At 43.7% G+C, this 24,492-nt stretch overlaps 1 protein-coding gene across 1 annotated transcript; it reads right to left on the bottom strand.

Moving 5' to 3' along the window:
• Window positions 1-1,565: 1,565 nt before the first annotated feature.
• LOC306781687 (uncharacterized protein) lies at window positions 1,566-22,737 on the bottom strand. The gene is made up of 3 exons (XM_079274663.1): window positions 22,383-22,737; window positions 21,053-21,262; window positions 1,566-3,149 (listed from the first exon to the last, which is right to left on the bottom strand). The coding sequence occupies exons 1-3, from the start codon at window positions 22,548-22,550 to the stop codon at window positions 2,997-2,999; spliced, it is 531 nt and encodes a 176-aa protein (XP_079130789.1). The 5' UTR covers window positions 22,551-22,737; the 3' UTR covers window positions 1,566-2,996.
• Between the last annotated feature and the right edge of the window lie 1,755 nt (window positions 22,738-24,492).

The following is a 24,492-nucleotide window of genomic DNA, read 5'->3' as shown; positions in this document are numbered from 1 at the left end:
GTTTCATATCCTGACCAGCTGTGAAAGCCAAACCCTGAAAGGGCGAAATTCCTGAAAGGAATGGAGGTTGTTGGCACTCTCGATATTAGCCCGAATGAAAGGATTGTTGTGAGTAAAGAGAGGAAAAACAAAACTGGGTTTACCTTTGTGCCACTGCCTGTGTTGAATCAGCTGTACCTGAATACTTTCTGAAACATGATCAGCATGGTGTGATCATATCAAGCCATGATCTCATACCAGAAAACCGTCAGTACACCACCACTGAAAGCAAATATGAGTAAGAGCACACAAAGAAAGTCACTGCAATGTGGCATTGAAGTTCACGGCATCAAATGTGGGCGCAGACGATGGATGTTTGCAGCTTGCACTTGGTTATAGGCACGACTAGTCGAGTGGTTAGAAAGTGCTGAACTCATATATTTTAAGTATGAATTATGGTTCATTTTATGGATGTTTGAGCTTATGATAAATATACAACACAGTTAAGTGTGAAATAGAAGCTACACACTGCCATGACATATATAATGTAATGTAACCCACTGTGGCTTTTAGCAAAGTGACTTCTCTTTAAAAGTAGGAATTTTGCAACGGTAGCTTTCTTATTAAAATACTTCCATTCTTCATCTCTCTACATGTACTATACAAACACCTTATATTGTACCAGGCATTTCCATGAGGCACCGTGTGAATGTTCAGTATTTTTACCACAGCGCGGCTCGTTGCTACTCGTGGTCCTTCTCAAACCTCGTGTGTAGTAAAGCAACCACAAGACTGTTGAGCACAGTGGTTACACTGTAAGCAAGCTGCAAGCTACTTGACACATGTCGGTGGCCTATTTCCTATGGAAGATGGATTATGGTAGATTTCAACGGCTGTAAATGTGTCAAACCTGTGCCACCGTAGCACCTCGCTCCTCTTTGTCAAGCAGTTGACGTCATCAGAAACAGGGCCTCCTGCGTGCTCAGTCAGCCTGTGCTGCGTCTTTTAAAGTTAAATGACAGATATTGGCTTTTATTAATGGCTTGCATACAGGGAAGATGATCCAGGCCTGCAAAGAATCATTCACCACAGACAACTGCACTTTCGCTAAAGCACTGAGCGGGGAAGGAAGACAAATCAGATGTATTTATAACCGAAGCTCATTTGCAGTGCTTGTCCTTACATGGTGTAAGGGCCTGAGGGGCAGGGTAGTGGCAGGCAGCTACATTCCTGCCAGAAGGCTCCAACCTCTCCTTGATGAGAGCATTGAGATCAGGTGTGGGCAGAGACACACCTGAAACCGAGGCAAGTCATTTACCGAAACAGCCTTGGATCACTTTCATTAACTCATGACGCACCAACGTTTCTCCAGACCTTGTCTCTACTCCACAGCTGTAGTGCTGTGTCATGTCAGTTCGTTCGCTTGCACAGCTTGCATAATGTAGTAAAACAATTCTGTGTTGACACTAAAAACCCTGACGCAGTTATAATGTCTGCACTTTAAACTAAACAAAGGGTACTGGCAGCTTCAGGCTAGCCTGAGATGTTGACTGAACAAAATAAAAAAACATTCTTCCACAACAGGGTGTCTGCAACTTACTTTTAACTTTATTAAGACCTTTTAATACCACACAGAATGCAATATAATACCTGCCAAAGCATTATAGTGCGATTGAAAACCTCTAGGGACGGTAGTGCCTAGAATTGTCTTATTATATCACATTCTTGCTGTCCTTCCCTGGAACCTGAGCCTCTACCTGAAATTGGGAGGTAGCCACTTTTCTCCTCCAACTCGAGAAACTTCAGCTACAGAGACAAACTGAAATAGTGAGCTTTTTTTGTTTACCACTTCAATTGTATACAGACGCACTACTACATGTGGTTGCAACTCGAGGCACCAATATTTAAAGTCCACAAAGGAATGTTTGTTTGACTACAGAGTGCACATTTGTTGTCTGATACACTGCTTGAGACCAGCTTTTGATGGATGCAGTTAAAGTTTAACAGTGTATCAGAGAGCTGAACTTCTAGGCTCTGGACTCTGGTACTGGTCAGATATAAATCATCTAAACAGAGTAGACGGCACAGAGTCTTTTTTCCCTCTCAATATATTCACTTTATTTATAAAGAAATCTGGTATACAGTAAATCTTACTTTGTCAGCTGTGGTTTATAAAAGAACATACAGACATTGCTAAATTTCTGCAGATTTTATGTGAAGCTGTACATTCCCGTTCAGCTGGAATAAAGAGGAGGACTTTGGTGCAATTCAAAGAGGAGTAGATCACCTTGTAGTGTGCACTCTCAGATCCCGTACACAAACAGGCTTAACATCTCTTCTTTCCCTTGTTCAACAGGAGCCATTCAAAGCCAAATCTCTACTTCTGAGAGTATTTCTGAAGTATCCTTTGGTTAGTAGTATGTTATTCTTTGTTTGCATACTTTTAAGAAAGCTAGAGGTTGTTCAGTGAATATTTACAGCCAACGATTCTGCTGAAAGGGCAGCAAAATGGCCGCCATCATACAATCAGACAAATCTCAATCTTTCAATCGCAATACTGAACCAAACTCAGCTCAAGATATATTTTTGACACACTACAAACTATGTATTGATAATCATTTACTATTCAAACACGGATTATAAAAGACTTTAGATAATAATACATGTGTGGTGGAGCAACACTGACTTAAGGGTGAATTTATAAGGCATCAAAGTTGGAAAAATATATATTTTGTTGATTTTTGATGTGTGATAACATAGTAAAAGCAAATCACAGACACAACAGATGTTGAACAAATCTTAATCTTTGGAAGGTTGTACTGGTTACACTTTACAGTGTTGGAGAGTAATGGATGACATGATCATCTTCTGTGGATTAATATATCAATAACCTCCAACCAATCTGGGGACTTCAGGGTTCCACATTTTCAACTCAAAATTCTTCCTGATGACCAGGAATCTTCCTCATGTGGTCTAATTACCTGAACTAGAAATATGGGAAAGATGATGAAACTGATTTAGTGAAATGAACCTGCCAGAATGGCAATGTAAACGATGAGGAGGATGATGGACCCGATGCCGAGTCCCAGGGCCACGTGGTTCAGTGTCCTGGCCATCCTGCTGCTCCGCTCCGCCGAATTCTGGTCCCCGGCATGGTTGGCTTCACGGGCCTGAAAAATATTTTGAAATCGATATGAGTGAGTTTAAAGAACGAAACGTGAAAAAATGTAATTAAACTTGTGTTTTTTTGACATGAGGTTAGATTTATGTTCTGACTAACGAGACATGTGCATCACATAATAGACGTATGTATAGTATGGGCATGACCTGCAGTGCCATGCTAGCAGGCCATGCATTCAACCCTACATAATTCCGCTTGACTGGGGAATTAAGTGGGCATTACAGGTAAATGATAAAACGCAGTGCAATCCAAACCTCAGTAATACAGCAATATCTATCTTTAGTTTGCAAACATCAGCTAACGTTAGCCAGCATGAGCTACTGGTCATACCAGACCTAGTGTGGCTAACGCAACAGAAATTAAATTAAAGAGGGTATGTTGTCCTTATGAATCCAATGTGTCAAGAAGAGTTGAGCCCACAGAGCTGCCTCGGTAACATGCTGGCATATTCAAGGGAGAGTCAGGATATAAAAGCACAAAGCATATACTCAGAATAAAGTGTAATCAAGAGATAAAGTGTATGAATTATATAACAAAATGTTTAATCAATATGTAACGAATGTTTAATGCATAGAGTGATTTAACAAATATAAAAACTGATTAACAAATGTTCTGTGTGACCGGAGCTGCGATGTATGAAAAGTGTTTTGTCAGGATGAGTTGGCAATAAAGCCTGGACTTGTCCGAACATGTTCAGGACCCAACGCCCACTCAAGTGGGTGGGGTGATGAGATCATGTATTGAACATGAGGGGGCCGACGAAGCCCGAATGATGGATAAAAGGAGACGTTTGCAGGCAACACACTGGGATTTCGACACGGGCGCCGTCCAAGTGCGCCGATGAGGAGATACGGACGATCGTAACTGATGTATTGAGGACTTCGTCTCTGTTCAGGGAAAGAAGACCGCTGTTTGTGGACAATAAGATTTAAAGACGGAGGTTTTACTCTCCCCACTGCTCGATTCTTAACAACTGGACAACGGAGAAGACGCAGCAGCCCTAGAAAGACTTTTTACTGAGTTTTGAGGACTGTTGAATGGACTTCGCTGCGAGAGCAGGAGGACTGAGGGTCCGGCCGGACCTTCGCTCCTAACAACTCCAAAATAACCTTTTCATCGCACCATTGAACATCCAGCTCCAGCCGAGCCGTCTCGGCATCTAAAACTAATGAGTGTAATCGAAGAAGAAAATTAAAGTAACGAATCAAGTGTAGTAACTTTTTATGTGAGCTGTAGCTTAACCCTTGCAAACTAACTAAATATAACCTGCAATAAATATCTAATCTGCATTTAAAGTAAATTTCTCAAGTGCATTCATTTGCTCAGGTAGTAAAAAGTTCCTCGTGGCAGTAAAAAGTCATTGTATGTCTAACAACTGAGTTCTGAAAGGTTATCCTAGAGACCGAATCCACTTAACAACCCCTTACGGTTTTAGAAAGAAGTAATCCTAGCCTTTAAAACCTAACCTGGCATTTACCAAGAGCACGGATCCATAAGAGGGAAGCTGCCATAACCGACACGACTGGTGGGAGCGCCCGGGGCCAAGACTGGTCTCTCGGCCGAGCGCGCTCAGACCGGAGGAAGCAGGGTAGACGTCAGGAGTAACGGCAGTTAGCGGAGCCAGGCGAGTTCCCTCGCAAGAACACCAGCTCGACAATCTTTTAATAGAGAGCTGAGTCAGTAAGTAGCCCCGTATCGGGCCAGAAGTATCCCAGGATCTAACACGTGGCGCCCAACGTGGGGCTCGACAGAAAAGGAGTACGTTGAGTCCAAAAGAAGAACCCCGGCAGCCGAGAGAGGCTGTCGTTCGTGTACGAAAAGACCTGAGGTGAGGCGTTGGGTAGAAAGTAACGCTGCCCAAGCCTCGAAGAAGTCCGATTGCGAGACATCCACGAATCGAAGCTGTGGGTGGTATTTACAAGCCAGCACAGGAGAAGCCGCAGGCGACGGGGAGCATCGACCAGACTCGCCCGACCTGTAGAGGGACCAGAGCCTGATCCCATCCCTTCCTCAACGCGCGACGAGAGGCTTTGGGAGGAAGGCGACTCGAGACAACAAAGACAAAGACAAAGTCCAAGATGGAAGCACCGCCCGGTGGACCCGATGACGACGGAGGCAGCCAGCAGACGGCGACGACTCAGCAGGACGTGCCAGCGACATCGACCCTGGACCAGGCAGCAGACGGCAGCGAGGACCAGGAGGAGGACGGCGCTGGAGCACGAGGAGAGACATCGGGAGAACCGACACCGGATCCAGGAGGCAGAGGCAACGTCCCACATCAGATCATCCTGAATGGAAAAGGATGGGCCACATGGGACGATTCTGTCCGACAACACCTAATCGAGCTGCATGAAGAAGCAGATAAGGAGACGGTGGGAGAAAAAGTAGAAGAGTATTGCACAAAGGAGGGGGGTTATCTTGCTCCCCTCACCCTTTCGACAGGAATGGTGGCGGCAGTAGTGGGGTGTGAAGGACCCCCGAAAGGCAAGAAGGAAGTGGGAGAGTGGCTGCGTTGGTGGCTCGTGGTAATGAAAGTCATTAAAGGAAAAATAGTCACCATTATTAGCCCGTCCAAAGAATACGACTCGGTCGTGAAGATGCTGGCTACAGAAATGGGAGCGGGGGGGCTAACAATAAAGCAGAAAGTCAAAGCCACCTCCCGCTACCAAGAAAATAAAAAAGAGCAAGACGCAATAGCGGCATACATAGCCGAACAACCATGTTACTCTGAGGCTGCCAGCGAAGATCGGATCAGCATTCAAGACACCGAGGTCTCCGCGGACTCCCAGTCAGGGGAGTCCTCGGGGTCCGAAAAAGAGGACAACCACGACAGCAGCGAGAACGGGGAAACCTCGGAGAGGGACGAAGTGAGGGAAGACTCAACGCTGAACAGGAGCGATGCGTACCAACTGCTCCCGCTTTCCATCCAAACCGGGACTCCCGCTGCAGTAAGAAAGGTCCTGAAGGAGTACAGGGACCCAGTGCCGGGGCGGTCCAAGAATGCTCAGGCTAAGACAAGACACGTTCGCTCACCGAGCCCAGGAGAGTATCTTCCGACATTAAGAAAGATGCCCGAAGGTACCAAAAAGTATGCGAACCAGACAGGGTTGACCGCATATAACCACTACGGAGAGTCTTGGGACATAGACAGCCATGGACTGGTTGTCTTAACCAACTCAGATCGGAAGCCTCATATCTCCCGGTTCTGAAAGCAACTGGTGAAAGAGGCAGGCAAACTCTACCAAGAAGAACTGGAAGAAATCCTCAAAAAATATAGAGAGAACAAGCCGTCGGTAGTGATTACAAGTGGCGGGACATCAGGTCATTTCGCGGTGCTGCATGTACCGATCGAAAAATATCAGGATGGTGAAAATCAAGACGCCTATCGGGACGACCTAGAGGAGGCAATCGGAACAGGTGTCACCCGAGCAAGCGAGATGTCCTACAAAAGGGTCGTCATATGCAACAACGGGGCCAGGTCCGGCAACCTACCATGGGAGGTAGCAGAGGAAGCGGCCATGAGGGTCGTGCGCCTCCTGATGAAAACTACCCACGGTTGGAGCAATATCCAAGAGTTGGTAATAGTCACCTCGGTGGCCCAATTCCGCGAGCGAAAGGAGAAACTACTGAGACCCCTCTACAAGACTGAGGGGCCAAACAACTGGCGGGCAGGACAGCCAAAATACGAGGACGAAGACGCCCCAGCTGTGAAAGCAGTTCTGCCACGGCTCCCGTCATCAGCAGGATTAAAGAAAGAAGCGGCAGAACAGAGGGGCTACCAGGAATCGACTCCCGGTCCCTCGAGATGAGAAGAGCGACGTCCACAAGTCAGCTCAAGCCAGGAGAAACCTCCAAAGAAAAAAGAAACTCCAATCACCTCTCCTCGGGAAGTAGCGGTGCAGACCGAAGTGGAAACCCCCGTGCCAAAAAGATCACAGCGTGGGATCACCAGCCCGGCGGAGTCCGTCGGCCTGCAGAGAATGCACTACGACGGAGGAGGAGAAGGGTCCGTCATAAAGTTCCAGACGGGAGCAGGGCAAGTCCAAGAACTCCAAAGAGAACACCAGAACCAACTCAGCCGGCCTCACCGTCCGCAGAACCAGAGAGGGAGGGCGAGGGAGAAACCGCAGCTGAAAGTTCAGACGAAGAAGACACGGTGCAAAGCCTGACTTCAATCGAATACGAGGCTCCGGGAGGAATGACAGACCTGAAGCGGGGAAGAAGAAAAGGCAAGAAGAACGCACTGCCCCTTCTTTCAGTGTACACGGCTTCGCAGAAACTCGCCAGAGACGAACAATATGGGCCCATGACCACCAAAGACGGAAGAAAAGCCTATGTTCCATGGGTCAGTCAAACAGGTTATGATGTTCCAGAAATATGGATGCACGACCTCGAGGGAATGAAAGGAACAATGGTCTACGCAACAAAAGGAGAATGGGCGAATTTTCTGATGACCCCGACCTACGGCTCCCTCGCAAAAGCCACGGAGCTGACGGGTAACTTTCGCACGGGCTTTGTGGCGATCGTGTACGACGTCATGTTGCGACGCCTGAAGAAATCAGCCTACAAGCTGGCAACGGAGGAAGAAAAAGCGCTGAGGCAAGACATCTCGGACAGCGAAGACGAACAGCCACCTCAAGGGCAGGGCCTCGCACGAAGCAGCTGCCTCACCACCGCTGAAGAAAATGACTGCATAACAAAGATGCAAGCTTCCACCCAGAGCTTTGGTGAGTTCAAAAAGATCAAGGCGATGGTGGCCAACCGAGACCCAAAAGAATCAGTGCAAGAATATGGTGCAAGAATATGGCTTATGGTAAAAGCCAGCTCCACAAACGATGAGGCGAAAAGATTGTGGCTGGCCCATGTGACGGACCAACCGATGGGTCCCGAAGAAACCGCGGAACAGCACTACCGAAGATTAGTGCTGGAAGACTGCGAAGACGAGGAGTCACACATCGACAAGGCAAGAAAAAGCTTAGAAAAAGGGCAAACTCACCCAGGCGTGGTATGCCTTGCGACAGGCGATTCCGCCAGAAAGAAGTGTGCAAGCCCTTAGGAAGCTGACAAAGGGCCTAATGAATGACATCGATTTCGTGACCCTAAACATCAACAAAAGTACCACAGAACAAATCCAAGAAACAGTAAGAAAGTGGGATTTGAAGAAAAAACACTTGGAAGACAAAAGAGAGAAAGGAAACCAACCGAAGCCGCCGGCTCCCAGGCCCTCGTATGACAATGCGAGGCCCACCGAGGGACCCGGCCCTTCACAGACACCAAGAAGGCAGACAGGAGGATTCCAGAGGGGTCCGCAAGGCTACCAAGGCTACCAGCGTGAGCCCGGATTCCAGAGGGGTCCGCAAGGCTACCAAGGCTACCAGCGAGAGCCGGGAGTCCAGAGGGGGCCGCAAGGCAACCAAAGGGAGCAGGGTGCTCAAAGGCAAGAAGGATTCCAGAGGCAGGGCGTTTACCACAAGACCCCGCCGGATCAACAACAGGAGGGGCCACGGCCCCCACCAGCCAACAAGAGCGGTTATCTCTCTTCCGAGGATTACAACAAGCTGACGACAGAGCAGAAACAGGCCCTTCGTGTCTCCCGGATGGAAGCTGGGAGCGAAGGGCAAAGAAAGTAATGGCTAAGCGGGCGCGGGTCACAGTGGATCATGCCTATTGGGTGGGGGACGACATATACACCAACGTGGATGGAATCCCCTATCAGGTAGATACTGGTGCCGATGACCCTCAAATGCCTTGAAACAAAAGGACACCTGACTGTTCAACTAGCCGACGGAACCATCAAAAAGATTCCGTTTGGCGTCTGGAAAGGAGTTGTATGGGCTCTAGGACCCTACAATTTAATGACAATAACAGACCTAAAAGAGCTGCATAGCAGCCCAGAAAATCGAACCCCAATAAAACAGCGACTCAGAATCCTCGGGGAAAAACTAATCCAAATGGGATCGTTATCACAGGAGTGGTACAAACCAGTGGACGTTCCAGAAGTGACCAAGCAAAAGATCGAAGAAAGCGACTTTTCCCCGGAGGGAAAAGAAACGCTAGAAGACATACTTTCCAAAGCCGGAGTGGCTAGATTCAAAAATGACTGTGGAGACATGGGTGCGAAGTACACCCACACCATAGAAGGGGGGGTACACCCGCCCGTCCGCCAATACCCCCTGAATCCAGGGGCAGTTGCAGAAATGGACCTGATAGTCACGGAGCTCAGCGAACTAGGAGTGGTGCGCGGGGAGCCAAATCCCATCACAAACAGCCCAATACAGGCAGTCAAAAAGCCTGAGTCATCGGGAGGAGGATGTTATCAACTTCAAGGCCCTCAACCGCAGGACTGTCGCCAACCGAGCCAGCCTGATCAACCCCCAAGGGACGCTGAAAACACTGAGACTAAAGAGGTACAAATCCTGCATAGATCTGGCAAACAGATTTTTCTCGCTGAGGCTAGCCAAAGCCTCCCAAGGCAAGACAGCGTTCACCCACAAAGGTAAAGCATACATCTGGGAATGGCTACCGCAAGGCTACAAAAACTCTCCGAATGTTTTCCAGTCGGCCAGTAAGCTTGGCTTGTAAAAAACATGCTGAAAATGTAATAATTAATGAAGTTTTTGTGTTCAACATCATTCAGGAGGATGCCCGCTGTATCTGCTGTGGGATCCCCCCGGAGCAGATATTGCACCTGTGGGAGGTAACCCAGGCCCTGTGGTGCACCCAGTGCTACCTGGGGCAATTCCCGATAGGAGCAGCCAGCGGCATCTTCTGCAAGGGACGTACCCCTTATATACCTGCAATGAATGTGGTCGACTGTATGGAAGTAGAGATAAAGGCAAAAACCGTGTGGAGTTCCGCTGAGAGAACCTCACCAGGGGTCCTGCTCTACACTGATGGTATATACTGCCCAGTATATACAAAATATGGGAGTACCCTGATGGCACCCGAGTGTCCACCACCCACCTCACCGATGGCCACTTCGTCGTCATTGGACCACGCCTGCCCGCGGTGCTATACCGCGTACCAACTCCAGAAGAAGATAACGACGCAGCAAGCAGCACGAGTGTGGAACACCGAGACATGGGCAGCCAGACGGAGACCGTAGGAATAATACCAAATATGATGGGGATGTGGGGATACGACGAGGATTGCGGAGAGCTGGTGGAGGTTATCCCTGAAGGATTAGCGGTTTATCGCGGGACCGAGGACGAAGCATCAACCAGCCCAGTCCCTACCCCAGCTTCCCTCTCCCCAGACAGCATTCTGGACCAGAATGTGATAGCCCTAGTACTGAGCCTGGACGAGCAGCTGAAGGATGCCAAAGATGATGACGCCCTCCTGGATTTCCAGCCACCAGGCCTGGATGGCCTGGTGGTGATCGACAGCTGGAAACAAGGATCAGAGCCATCATCACCGGAAGACGACGTTCTCATCATCACCGCCGAGGACGATGATGAGTTCCTAGAGGATTACTAGGGGCACAATGCGGCAGCCTGAGACCTCAAGAAGGGGGTGTCAAGAAGAGTTGAGCCCACAGAGCTGCCTCGGTAACATGCTGGCACATTCAAGGGAGTCAGGATATAAAATCACAAAGCATATACTCAGAATAAAGTGTAATCAAGAGATAAAGTGTATGAATTATATAACAAAATGTTTAATCAATATGTAACGAATGTTTAATGCATAGAGTGATTTAACAAATGTAAAAACTGATTAACAAATGTTCTGTGTGACCGGAGCTGCGATGTATGAAAAGTGTTTTGTCAGGATGAGTTGGCAATAAAGCCTGGACTTGTCCGAACATGTTCAGGACCCAACGCCCACTCAAGTGGGTGGGGTGATGAGATCATGTATTGAACAGGAGGGGGCCGACGAAGCCCGAATGATGGATAAAAGGAGACGTTTGCAGGCAACACACTGGGATTTCGACACGGGCGCCGTCCAAGTGCGCCGATGAGGAGATATGGACGATCGTAACTGATGTATTGAGGACTTCGTCTCTGTTCATGGAAAGAAGACCGCTGTTCGTGGACAATACGATTTAAAGACGGAGGTTTTCCTCTCCCCACTGCTCGATTCTTAACAACTGGACAACGGAGAAGACGCAGCAGCCCTAGAAAGACTTTGTACTGAGTTTTGAGGACTGTTGAACGGACTTCGCTGCGAGAGCAGGAGGACTGAGGGTCCGGCCGGACCTTCGCTCCTAACAACTCCAAAATAACCTTTTCATCGCACCATTGAACATCCAGCTCCAGCCGAGCCGTCTCGGCATCTAAAACTAATGAGTGTAATCGAAGAAGAAAATTAAAGTAATGAATCAAGTGTAGTAACTTTTTATGTGAGCTGTAGCTTAACCCTTGCAAACTAACTAAATATAACCTGCAATAAATATCTAATCTGCATTTAAAGTAAATTTCTCAAGTGCATTCATTTGCTCAGGTAGTAAAAAGTTCCTCGTGGCAGTAAAAAGTTAAAGCCATTGTATGTCTAACAACTGAGTTCTGAAAGGTTATCCTAGAGACCGAATCCACTTAACAACCCCTTACGGTTTTAGAAAGAAGTAATCCTAGCCTTTAAAACCTAACCTGGCATTTACCAAGAGCACGGATCCATAAGAGGGAAGCTGCCATAACCGACGCGACTGGTGGGAGCGCCCGGGGCCAGGACTGGTCTCTCGGCCGAGCGCGCTCAGACCGGAGGAAGCAGGGTAGACGTCGGGAGTAACGGCAGTTAGCGGAGCCAGGCGAGTTCCCTCGCAAGAACACCAGCTCGACAATCTTTTAATAGAGAGCTGAGTCAGTAAGTAGCCCCGTATCGGGCCAAAAGTATCCCAGGATCTAACAAATGTTAAACTCACCTCTTATCTAAAATAAAGTGTTGGTACGCAAAGAGAAATACCTTAAAGATAAGCTGAAGAGTCTTGTCTGGCTTGGTGGAATAGCATGAGTAATACGGATACATTTAAAATGTATGAGTAATATGTATATAATTATAATATATTTGTAATATGGTCATAATTATAATATATTAGTAATATAGATACAATTAAAAATGGATATTTTTCACTCAACTTCTGCTTTCCATCTTCACAAAGTCTGTGTTTTTCACTTTGAGAGCAGAGTTTGTCAAAAACCCTCTGCAGTTATCATTTTAATTGTTAAATCTTGTCTTCGACGACATGATCATGGACTAACAGTCATGTCTGTAAACACATTCAGGATATGAGAAACACACAGTTCTGATATTTGCCAACTGCTGAGCAGAACTCAAACTAATCACTACTGGTTACATTTTCAACTGTAATCTGTCAGATTTACAAACACGTTTTGCTGAGGATTTTGGTATAGTCTCTAAAGCACACAGTCCCTTTTGAATACAAACTGAGCAGGTGAACCCAGCTTTAATCTCTTATTTATTTCCACTATTCAAATACCATTTAGTGTGTAGATGAAGAAGGAAAAGAAAGACTGAATACAGATGTTTTCCGATAAACCGACACGTGTAAAAAATCCACCTCAATATTGGGACAAAAACCCATAAAAGGACATAAGAAGATTGATTTCTTACAAAAGGAAATGATGAAGGTGGTTTTACTGGTGTCCAGTTTTATCAAAACATGTGCTGATAGATTCGATCATGAAGCAAGAGGCCTGTTAGTGGTTAGTGAGCCCTGTGCCTTTATCAAGAGTGTAGCCAGAGAGCCTGAATCAAATCAAACCCCCACTCTCATTACCACACTGCTGTAGAGTGCTGCAGGGATGACGTGTTTTTGGAAGCCAGCCCCGAAAGGAGCATTGCACTTTTCCCCTTGACAAAAAGCCAATGGGATTTTTCCATTGGAATTTGGATTATTGCAGAAAATTAGCTCTGTGGCAAACAAAAGTGTATCATACTTACAGGTTTTGATCAGCAAGATAATCTTCACAAATGAATAACACTTTCATGATTTTTGAAGCGTGAATGTAATTGGCAGAAGTTAAAAGCTAACGTTAGGTCGTAAACGGACTACACCACGGTCACATAAGTGAGATCATACACAATGAGGCTCTGAAGGGGAACTAGTCGGTGTGATGAAGATTTAATATTCTCATTCAGCCACTTGTCAGACACGTAAAAGCTTCAAATTCACGACGAAGGTATTAACTGACATATTATGGAACAAAACGTTGACTTTGAGACGAGGGAAGTGCAAATATTATAACTCTCAAATCCAGTCATATACACAATAGAGTGCTGCAGGAATGTGTGTGTGTGTGTTTTGTAGGTCTCATGAGAAGGCCCTCTCTGCTCTCGTAAAGCTGGTTATGATAACCAGCAGCTGTCTGGCTCACTTTCAGCCAGAGCTGCGTATCCTGTTGCAAAAACCGTGCCTCTGTTGCTTTCGGTAAATGTATATTTCTTTCTGTTTCAACAAGATTAGATAAGATAAAAGTCTGTATCAGGGAAATATGCTGTCTGGAGCTGTTAGCCATCTCAGCACTGTCACATCACTACAAGGTTTGTAGTAGTGATGGTTTATTGTTTTATTCATTTATTGTGGTGAAATGTTATGGAATTTGGATAATAAATAAAACGTGTTATATATACTGTGGTCACTTATTTTTTCAACACCTTGATGCTTCCTTCTACCTATGACAACATGTAATATAACTCAACAATAATAATAGAACATTGACCCCTATTGTCCTCCGTCTAGATGATATTTTTTACATTGTTTCTATATCAGTTGTTTTCATAACACAGGTCTGTAAAACTGAGTATCTCCACAAAGAATCACACAAAAGCACCACTTTAGATCTGTAATCATTGATTTAATATTAACTTTGTAGTTGAATTGTGCTTTTGTTCCAAGCAACAAGAAAAAAAGGAGCAAAGTGCTGTTCGTGCCAAATTACACAAGTTTTAGGAAATGATTAGGAAAAATGAACAAAAACAGTCTTAACTATGGGACAAACCACAGGATGAGCAGGTGTCCATCTCTAGTTACAAAATAACAAACGAAAAAGCCTCTTGAATCCTCTAAGAATACAAGGTTTTCTGAAATGCCACTATATTATATTATACAGACTGACACAGTGGTGGTTTAATTGTATTTGATGCCTCTTCCTGCTTCTGCTTGTTTGGCTGCCTGCCAGCAGTAATATCTGAGTGCTCTGTCTCTGTGAGTGGGCCTGTCTGATGGCCAGTGTCTGTCTGTCTGTCTGTGGTTTCCTGTGCATGAGAGCAGCCTGCGTCATTGTGGGGAAGGATGGGAATGGGAGAGCACGGGGCTGATATTTGTGAGAAAATCACAGAGAGCAGAAGTCAATGGAGCTGATGAAAGAAAAAATGGAACTGATATCAAAATCCTACAAGGGCATTCTCACGCACAAAGACAAAGAGAAAGTCACAATGGCGGAGGATCTTTCAGTCCGTTCGTCTTCGCATCACTTTGCTAAAAACCTCCCCCATCCCTATAGCCTTCATTCCAACCTGACTCAGCCCCGAGCCTTCATCTGATATCGCTGAAGGCGAGCTCAAAGGAGGAGACGCATTCCACTCTGTGACACCGCTTGCTGTCTGGTTTGCACACACGTCCCTGTTTTCGTACTATCACAGTTACATACAGATGCAGGGACATGGGAACTGTGTTCTGCAGGTACTTTTTAGGAAACCAGAGATCATGTGGCTGCTGTTGCTTATGGAGGCTAAACAGGCGTAGCCTCAAGACCGAAGCCAGTTTCAGGGAGGCCTGCCTCCTCAAAGTGAGCTCTGTGCGATTTTCAACTTCAAAGGTCCACTGGGTCGATCTTTAAAACCTCCCTTCTGTGAGGTATTATAATCTGACTCTCAGGGGGGAAACCCACAGAAGAGAAAGAAAATCACGACATGTCGTTATCAGCATGGGTGAAGAGAGAATTATCACGGAACTCTGCAGCTCCCTTCTGCTCGATAGAGCTTTCAGCTCATTGTTTGGATTTTTTTGGGGGGTTTTTACTCTTTGATTCCAACCACAGTAGGCAGCTGTTTTCAGAAAAAAAGGCTCTGATTAACCAACTGTACGCTATGTACCCAGCACCTAATGTCACTGGTGAACACAGTGGAGCATTATTAAAACAGCTAAGTGAATATTGGACATAAATTCATCAAGACACAAAAGTAAGTCCAATATTAAATCCACATCTCCAAATGAGCTGATATTGCTCTGTGCGTAAATATTTGACTGTTTGGTATCACGTTTAACACAAACAGAAATTCAACAGTACTCGTATACCTGAGAGTCAAAGCCTTTCAGTAAACAGTTATGATTATGATCACTTACAGCACGCCATTCTGCCGAGTCCTTCATGACCTGACAGCCATCTTGACTGGCAGACACCAGGTGTTTGACTTCATGTTGTTCTCTGCAGCTCGATGGTTAAACACATAGCTGCCTCCAGTGGGACATTAATCCCTAAAACTGTCAGCCTAACAGCGTGCAATGCTCTCTAGAAAAGCAATGCATTCCGAAGAGTTATATTTGGACTCATTCTGATGGAAAATGGCTGCCTGCAATATCTCAGGAAATGGGGAGCTGAATAGTGTAGCGTGTTAAGAGGAGCAAGCAGATATTATCTCATGGTGAAACTATCCCCCGAAATACAACTACAGTGCAACAATCATGTTGTTCCTGGACCCTGATGTATTGTGAGCTATTTCATCATTTGGAGAGTTAGAATTTGACTTGCATACTTCGTCAGACATTATCAAATTTGTATATATATATTTTAAATACATTTTAAAATCAGAAATGTTATTTTGCATGTGAATTATTTCATCTATTATTGCAGCACTGTGTTTCTGCAGAAGGACAGGAAGTGCAGATCATGGCTTCACACTGTAAGGACCCCTGCAATTACTGTCTGGATGTTCATCCACTGTCAATAAGTGCTAAGCTAAAGGAAAAGCTCATGCTTTGGGAAACAAAGGACCGCTTGATGACGCTGTCACAGAAGCCCGGAGTGGCTTGGAGCGAGACACACGGAGCGCTGATGTCGGATCCTGACAAAAGCGACTGTTGTCCGAACTCGCCAGTCGCTGCTGTGTTGAGAACTTCAACTCTCAAGTCTCATCCGGAGTCCAGCAGAAAGTTATTTCTCTTCATTATCAAAGTCCCCCAAAGAGAGAGCTGACACACAATGGTGCAATTAAGAGAGGAGGAGAGAGACAGACACTTACAGAGAGCTAAAGCATCTGGACAGGAGTCAAGAGTAGTCCGAGTCTGACTTCCAGGAAATACTGCAGGAACATACAGTTAACAATGATGCTGCACTGAGGATCAACAAATGATTTTTAACTGTTCAACAAAGTGCTGATTATGGTATTATCCCTGCATGGTTGAAGATTGTTTATTGAGATCCTTGTATTACCCAGGAATAAACATTAAAAGCATATTTTTAAACTTTTCTCACTGAGAAATACCGGTGGGAACCCGGGATTATTGGCATTTGTGTGTTTGTGCAGCTGTGTGTCCACATACTGAGGACAAACGCTCACACTGAAACAAAGACTCCGTCTCCAAACATCATTAATGCCCCCACACAACTGTTGTAGTTAATTACTTAAGCCCCACCTTGAAATGCTGTTATTACGGCAAAATGTGTGGATCAACTTCCTTCCAATGGTAGCTTACCATTAAACTGTGTTGCCAAATATTTTTAGAATCAGCAAAATGAATGAAGCATTGTGCAAATTCTATGATGGATCGTTATGACGTTACAACTGAAGGTCAGAGAACTACACTACCGGGCTTCAAACCATTTGAACAACACACCGAAATGGCCGAATGTAAGAGATTTTCCTTTACTTACATACATACCTATCACCAACTACAAACCTTAAGTCCCCCACTCCATGAATGGCCTACGCCTGGCAGATAAGCTGAACGACTTCTACTGTCGCTTTGAAAGACAATGGGACAGTGACCCCATCCCCCATGGCTCCATTAACCAGCTCCAGACCACCAGGTCCCCCTCCCCCAGCTCAGCAGGGGCCCATGCCTCTGCAACACCTATCATAGTGTCCCTCTATTCTGGAGAGAGACATCAACAGGCTGTTTAGAAGTCAGAACCCCCGCAAAGCCGCCACACCTGCCCCTCTCACCCTGGACATAAACTGTTCGAGCCCCTGCCGTCTGGCCGGAGGCTGCGGTCCATCAGGACCAAGACCTCACGCCATAAGAACAGTTTCTTCCCATCTTCAGTTGGGTTCATTAACAAAGCCCGGGGCCCCCACTGCTTTCTATTTTAAAATCATGTCTTGTATTTTGCACTGTGTTGATTGTGTAATGTTATGCACCATCCACCATGTGAAATTCCTTGTATGTGCAACATATTTTAGCAATTAAACGGCTGGTAACTTCGGCTTTATGTTTTTAGTCACGCTAGCAAGTTGCTCCAGGGAGGGCAATGTCGGTCTGTCGTCTGTGCACCACTTTAGTCTGGACTGGAATATGTCAATAACCTTCAGATGGACTGCCATTCAATTTTGTAAGGACCTAAATGGTACCTCAATGACAAATAAAAAATAAAAATAATTCTGAGGATCCCATCTAGTGCCGTCATCGGGCCAACATTTTAGACCAAAAACCAAATAAGCATAAAACGAATGACTCTATATTGCTATTGTGATCATGTTAGCATACTAATGTTAGCATTTAGCTCAAAGCTATAGTGCAATCTCACAGAGTGGCTAGCATGGCTGTGGACTCTTGCCACCTCAAAGGAAGTAGAAAGTTTAAGCAGAAGAGGTCATTACAGGCACCCTGCAACCACTGTCTCCTCAACATTGGGATGAATAAAATTCTATTTTCTTATCTACTGAGAGCCAGAATGAGGCGTGTAAACGTATCATGGAAACTACAATCTGTTACAGCTGTGTACATACCAGCCAAGTTCCTACAATATGTACACAGCTTAGTATTGTTTCTGTTCTTGTTGCAGACCGCCTACGGATAATCTAATTAAGTTACTTTATGTCTACTACTTCTTCACTGTACATTAAATGAGTGGAACCACATGGACACAGCCATTTCAAAATGTGATACAAATTAACTGCCAAAACACACTATTTTGTTTACCTTGGTAACAAAATACATTATATATGTTCAACTTAACAGCAATGTGCACCATAAATGAATTCATACATTTCAACATTTCCCTGTCTATTCATTCATGCCGCTATAATCTCACAAAAAGCGAGTTTTGTCAGAGTGTCGATCTGACGCGGTTCTGTTAAGAAAGAATAATTTGATTTTTATTTTACTTTCATGAAATAGATACTGGGGTCATGGCCTGTTTTTCATGTGGACCCTTGCAAAGGTCTTTATCATTTCATACATTTGAAGTGTCATAAGATCTGAAGTAATGGATGATAAGTTTGTGATATATCAAAGAAACTGTTGTAAGACTAAGTGTATTTTTGTTTGACAGGAAGGCATGAATAATGTTTGTGAAATATGTTAGAACTTCTGATATTGCTAAATCTAAAAGCATGTACTCCGCAGGATAGGAGCACAGGTTGAGACATTATGAAGACTGGGAAAGCACGGTATCTGCATTGTAAGTAAGTCATACTGGGGTTTTCCACAAGGCTTTATGAGCTAAAGCTGAATTTACATCAACACTATAGGTTCTGTTTTTAACCCTTTGAGGACGATGCTTGAACTTGCCAGTCTTTCAACTTAAAGGTTCAGTTCAATTACCAAAAATATGAAAAAAACAATGTTTCAGTACTGACTGCTAATAAATTTTTCAATATCTCATTTTAAGAAATATAGAATTTCTACAAAAAAGTCCCAAATGTAAATATTGTTTTCACATAAGCGACCGACAAGATCTTAACATTTTAACCCTCATGACCCAATTGACAAAATCAAATCTCAGAATCATTAACCAGAATGCATTGTACACATACTGCTGTAACAAAATCAGCCAACTCTTTCCAGGAGTGAGAACAGCTAGGTGAGCTTTTGTCCATCGACGATAAACATCACACATATAACCTCATAATATCAGATTTGGCCTTATAATGACCAAATTCTGACATTATCTCAAATGTAATTTGCTCGCAGCTAACAGACCCTCCAAAATGTAAACAATGTTTAGCTAATCGGGCTCAGACGACTTTAGCTTATCACAGATATATCAGTCATGATGTGCATGTTCATCAATAAATAACAAAAACATAAGCTGACATCATCTTGCGTAACTTGCTATGAGCTGACGTTCATGTTCATTACAGTAACAGCCTTACAAGGATGCTGGCTGAATAACACAGTATTCTGTCTCTAGAGACGCAGACACTGGGACCAGTCAACTGGTCTACTGTCCATAAACTGACCTCAATGGACTTTGCTCTGCGTACATATGAACCAGAGATTGTTCACTAAAGAGCAGGAGAGGAGCGAGCTCTAATATAATGGAACAACAAAATCTGTTGTTAAAGATCAGAGGACAGAATGTAGAAACAACATGTGGGACTCTATTCTGTGCGTTGCTTTCAAACATCAAGGTAAATAGAGAATACTAAATGTGGAGTAAGTCTTAAAATAAAGTCAAACAACTGCTGCTGCTATAAAAGGTATGCCACCGCAAGTTGCACGCACCCAGTAACACAAATACACACACTCACACACACACATGCACACACACACACAAAATGCATACACACAAATGACTTGGTCAGATGGATTTTTTTTGCAGTGTATGATATACCCGTATAGTTCATTGCTCTCGTTAATAATTAAACATTCCTCATGCCACACATTGCACAGAAACAAGCCGAAACCGAGACATTTTCCATCATGAAAGACATTTCAAAGGACATTTAAAGCTTCAAAGAAAGTCCGCTTTCCATGTGCAAGTAAGGCTCTCAGTAAATGTACTTAAATATTTCAGGGTTGAATAAATGTTATATTTATAGATTTGTGCAGGAAGTTACACAAGAATGTTTTCCCCTGTGAGGACTAAACATCGACCATATGGAAACAATCAGTCAACCTTTCCTCCCGAAGAAGTGTGCTGAGACACTGTTAGAGACACTGTCACTGTTAGTGAGTTTGCAAAAGCTAACTCACTAACCTTTGAGTTACCTCACCCAACAAAAAGACAGGACTACCAATAAAGTGAAGAATCACTCCTAAAGGGAGGTAATGATTAGCTTAATGCTAACCTCCTTAAGTTAGCAAATTATAGTCGTAACCGAGGCCAGTCTACCGCTCACATAATACAACATTCAGGACCACAAAATGTCTTCTCCATTTTATTGTTGACACCATCTTCCCTGTCCTCTCTCTGCTCCCTTCCTCACAGATCTCCACCCCTTCCAGTAAATCTCATTCACTTCCCCAAACTTGGCTCACACACTCATCCGCTCACATGCAAGTGCGTTCTGCCGTGACCTGTGTCCTCTATAAATTATTTACATAATCACCTTAGACAAGATGTTAAATTCTTTCCTCATCCTCTGGTCTGTAGCCATAATGCATGCTGTGGCAGACAAAGTAGAAAGCTCACCTAGCTATTCTTTAGCTGAGTAGAGGTTACTTTTCTTCTTTTTTAAAATTTCACATCAATCTCATTAATCCACTGTCATTACCTCGAGACACAAAGACATCAGCGCTACTGGAATTATTAGACATGTTTCAAGACAGAAATACAAGACAGAAATGTGTGATGCCATCTGTTTTTCTTTACTTAAAAGGGATTCTTCATTTTAAGTTTATTGTATTTTTGAAACATGCACGGTTCAGCTGCAGCATGGGCTCTGTTTTGGCACATAGTCAGAATTAAATTACTTGGGTTTGGGTTGGGGGACATTTTGTTTTGTGTGTACATGAACAATTTACTGTAAATACATGTGACTCAAACTCACTGAGATGGAGTAGATGAGGGCAGCAATTCCAAGTGGCAGGCAGCAGCACAGCAGGGTGAAGATGGAGTAGCACAAGTAGTCGTTGACAGGGTGATCCAGCGGGCCTCGGGTCACGTACACTGTCGGCTGGACTGTGACAGTGGCTTGCTGTCCTCCCGGGTACTGCTGTTGCCCAAGAGCACCTCCATACTGCGGCGGAGCTCCATAGCCCTGCAGGCCACACCCCGGAAGCACAAGTCAACTTTCAGGGACAATGTAAACACGTTTTGGGGGAGGAGGGGGAGTAGTGAATGAATTACGGTAAACTGGGAGGTTTAACAAGAAACTAAACTACAATTGAACCACAGCAGGCCCCAATGGTGAAATACTCGCTTCTTGAACAGATTTGTTTGGTGCTTTTAGTGACCAAAGAGGTGGTCTTCAGCTGATTTCTTTATAATCAGGGAAAAAAAGAAAAGAGACTTCATATTAATTCAACTTGGATATTAAGATCATATATATTAAAGCACAAACTGTGATAATCCTTGGCTGAATTGCCCTGGAAAAAGGGTGTATGCTCAGTTCTGTTTATCTGTTAAATGCACTTTAGTATGGCCATTCAAAATTTATGATGTTCAACATATTACATAATGCCCAATGTCTAAAAATTCTATATATTATTTTAAAAATATGTAGAATAGTATTTTCATTTCTAATATTTGTATTTTGTATTTTGAAATTATAACAATTTCACCCATTTTTATATATGACTTAAATTGAATTTATATAATCTATATCCATTTCAAATAAAAAGACTTTACCATGACAGGCCACCTTTTTTAATTTGTCCATGTCGAAAAATAGGTCGATTAAAGGTGAACACTGGTGAACACACGTTTAAAAGTGAGAATTAACTAATGTTATAAGTCTACAGTCATATTATAGACGATTATTGTGTGACTGATGACTGTCTATGGCTAAGACGTCTTCTTAACTTTCACTTTCCAATCTTTAGTAACCTTGATCTTGATGATTTTTAAGGTACATTTACTCAGTGGGATAACATAGGACAGAGTTCTTAAAAGTCCCTGCCACCAGGACCCTTATGAGGATAATTATATTGTGAATGATCCGTTTGTGGCCCAAATTACTTTTAATTTTTTTTTCTTCTATTTTACATCATTCATACACATGAAGAGGACTCTTTAGAAAATACCAACATTAAAATGTATTCTCATTGGCTTGCTATCATCTTCAGCAGGGTAATGGGGAGAGGAAGTAGTATCTTATTATCTCAAATAAAAATATTCGCTTTTTTAAATTGTTTTATCCCCGGTGTTGAGCTTCTTACCTGCTGCTGTGGTGGGTATCCCTGTCCGGGCTGTGGGTATCCCTGGCCGGGCTGAGGGTACCCCGGGTTCGGGTAGTCCTGGTAGGGTGGAGGGGGCACATGGCCCATAGTGGACTTCTCACCGGCCCATTCCGGTGGAGGAGCGGTCGCAGACTTAGAGGGGTCCATAATGCAACAGCTTGGGCTATCAAACTAAACAACTCTCCTTTTTTACCGTCGGACTCAAGTATTTTCTTGAATTATTTATCGGTAAATTCCTCGATCTGCCAAGTTTTCTTCCTCAAACTGCTGCTGCCACAAAGTGTATTGGGCAAGTTGAGTAAGAGATTCGACATAATTTCTCCTCAGAGTCACGCAGAATGAATACCAATAAAGACCTTCAAAATAAAAGCACCGTCGAACACGTACTCATCTTTTTGATTGGCCTAATAGAGCCACAGTGAATAATATATTATACTGAAGTTATATGTCAGAATATGAGATTACCAAACATGAGATATCCCCTCCGTGAACTCTGAGCATTGCAAAATAAATATAATACAATAAATGTAAGACACAGGTTATGAGAAAATATTCAACTTCAGAACATGGACTTTGTCTTAAGTAATTAACACAATTATCACAGTTGTATTGCATCTTAAAAGAGATCAATAAAGATGCGAAATATTTTGGAAATACACTCATTTGGCTTTACAGATAAAAAATCAGGAAAAGGCCACAAACACTAAAAGTAATATTGCTTCCAGATGCAGATGCAGATGCAAAAGAAAAAAAATGTAGTCACCTGGCTTTTACAGGCCAATGTCAGCACTTGGCTTGTATTTCTGTCAGTGTACATTCCACACTATGTTTATATGTGTAGTATACACATTATTCCAAGAAATGTTCCATACAAGGATATAGAGTGTATCAACACTGTCATGAGATTTGCTGTGAGGATAAACTCCTTGATATCAACCATCTCAATTTCAAGGAAGTCTTCACATCAACAGACAAAGGAGTACATTAAAAAATAAATATAAACAACAAAGGTATTTTTCATCCTCTGGCAGGGAATTCACTTGTGAAACATTCAAAGTAGCTTCAACGGATTCCATACACATGAGTCAGACCAATATTACGACATGTTTTAGGCTTTTATTTTTAATGCAAATTCGTCAAATTTCCGGTCCAACTCTGGCCACCTTGATGCTGCCTCGCCCTCGTAACGGTCAGCCAATAAATCAAGAGGGAGGGGCTAAGGGAGGGATGATGTTTGTGTGTGTGTGTGTGTGTGTGTGTGTGTGTGTGTGTGTGTGTGTGTGTGTGTCCGTGTCTGCGTCAGTGCGTGCGTGTAAACATAAATAATGCAGATGGTTGAAGAGCTAACTGAATGGTTTGATGAGTATAAAAGCTGAATAGAATAATAGATACAAAGCGGGCTTAAGACTGTATCAGACTGATACTAATGCTACTAATACTTCTACTACTAATAATACTTCTACTTCAAATACAACTTCTACTACTATTACTACAAATATCACTACTTCTGAAATTTGTTTAAGCTACAGAAATTGTTCAAATATCAAAATGTTCAGCTCTTTCGGGAGAGGGGTGCTTTGACTTTTCATATTTGTAATCTTTAAACTTTTTGAATTAAGCTTTTTGCAATTTTCTTTTGAATGGGATCTCTATGGAGAAAATCTTCAAATCCTGTTATACTTCAACTTTCAAAGCCTTCTTCTTCCTCATACTTTCAGCTACATACACCATAGTTAGACAGTTCAACTAGAAGGTTTTTCAGCAGTGCAGTTTAAATGCTTTCGGGCTTCAACATTTTTCAGACAGATAGTCTCCCATTTCTTAATTTTCAGCAATTTTTTCACAATTAATTTCAGCTTTCAGCATTCCAACGCATTTTCAGCAGGAAATGCTTTTTCTAGTTGTTGGAATGCTGTTAAGCGGTTAAGAGGTCTTTCCCCGCTCCTCCACCCCCCCTCCTCCACACACACACACACACCCCATTTTAAAATAAAAGCTGCACACACATGATTTGTTGCAGCTGTTACGTGTTGCAGCTCGGCCAATCAGATATGAGGATTCTGATAAGTTTCCTGATTCGAGTGACATT

This window comes from Melanostigma gelatinosum (assembly GCF_949748355.1).
Source record: "Melanostigma gelatinosum genome assembly, chromosome: 9".
Taxonomy (NCBI): domain Eukaryota; kingdom Metazoa; phylum Chordata; class Actinopteri; order Perciformes; family Zoarcidae; genus Melanostigma; species Melanostigma gelatinosum.
Note: the sequence above shows the minus strand (reverse complement) of the source record. Positions and strands in the feature narration are given on the sequence as shown.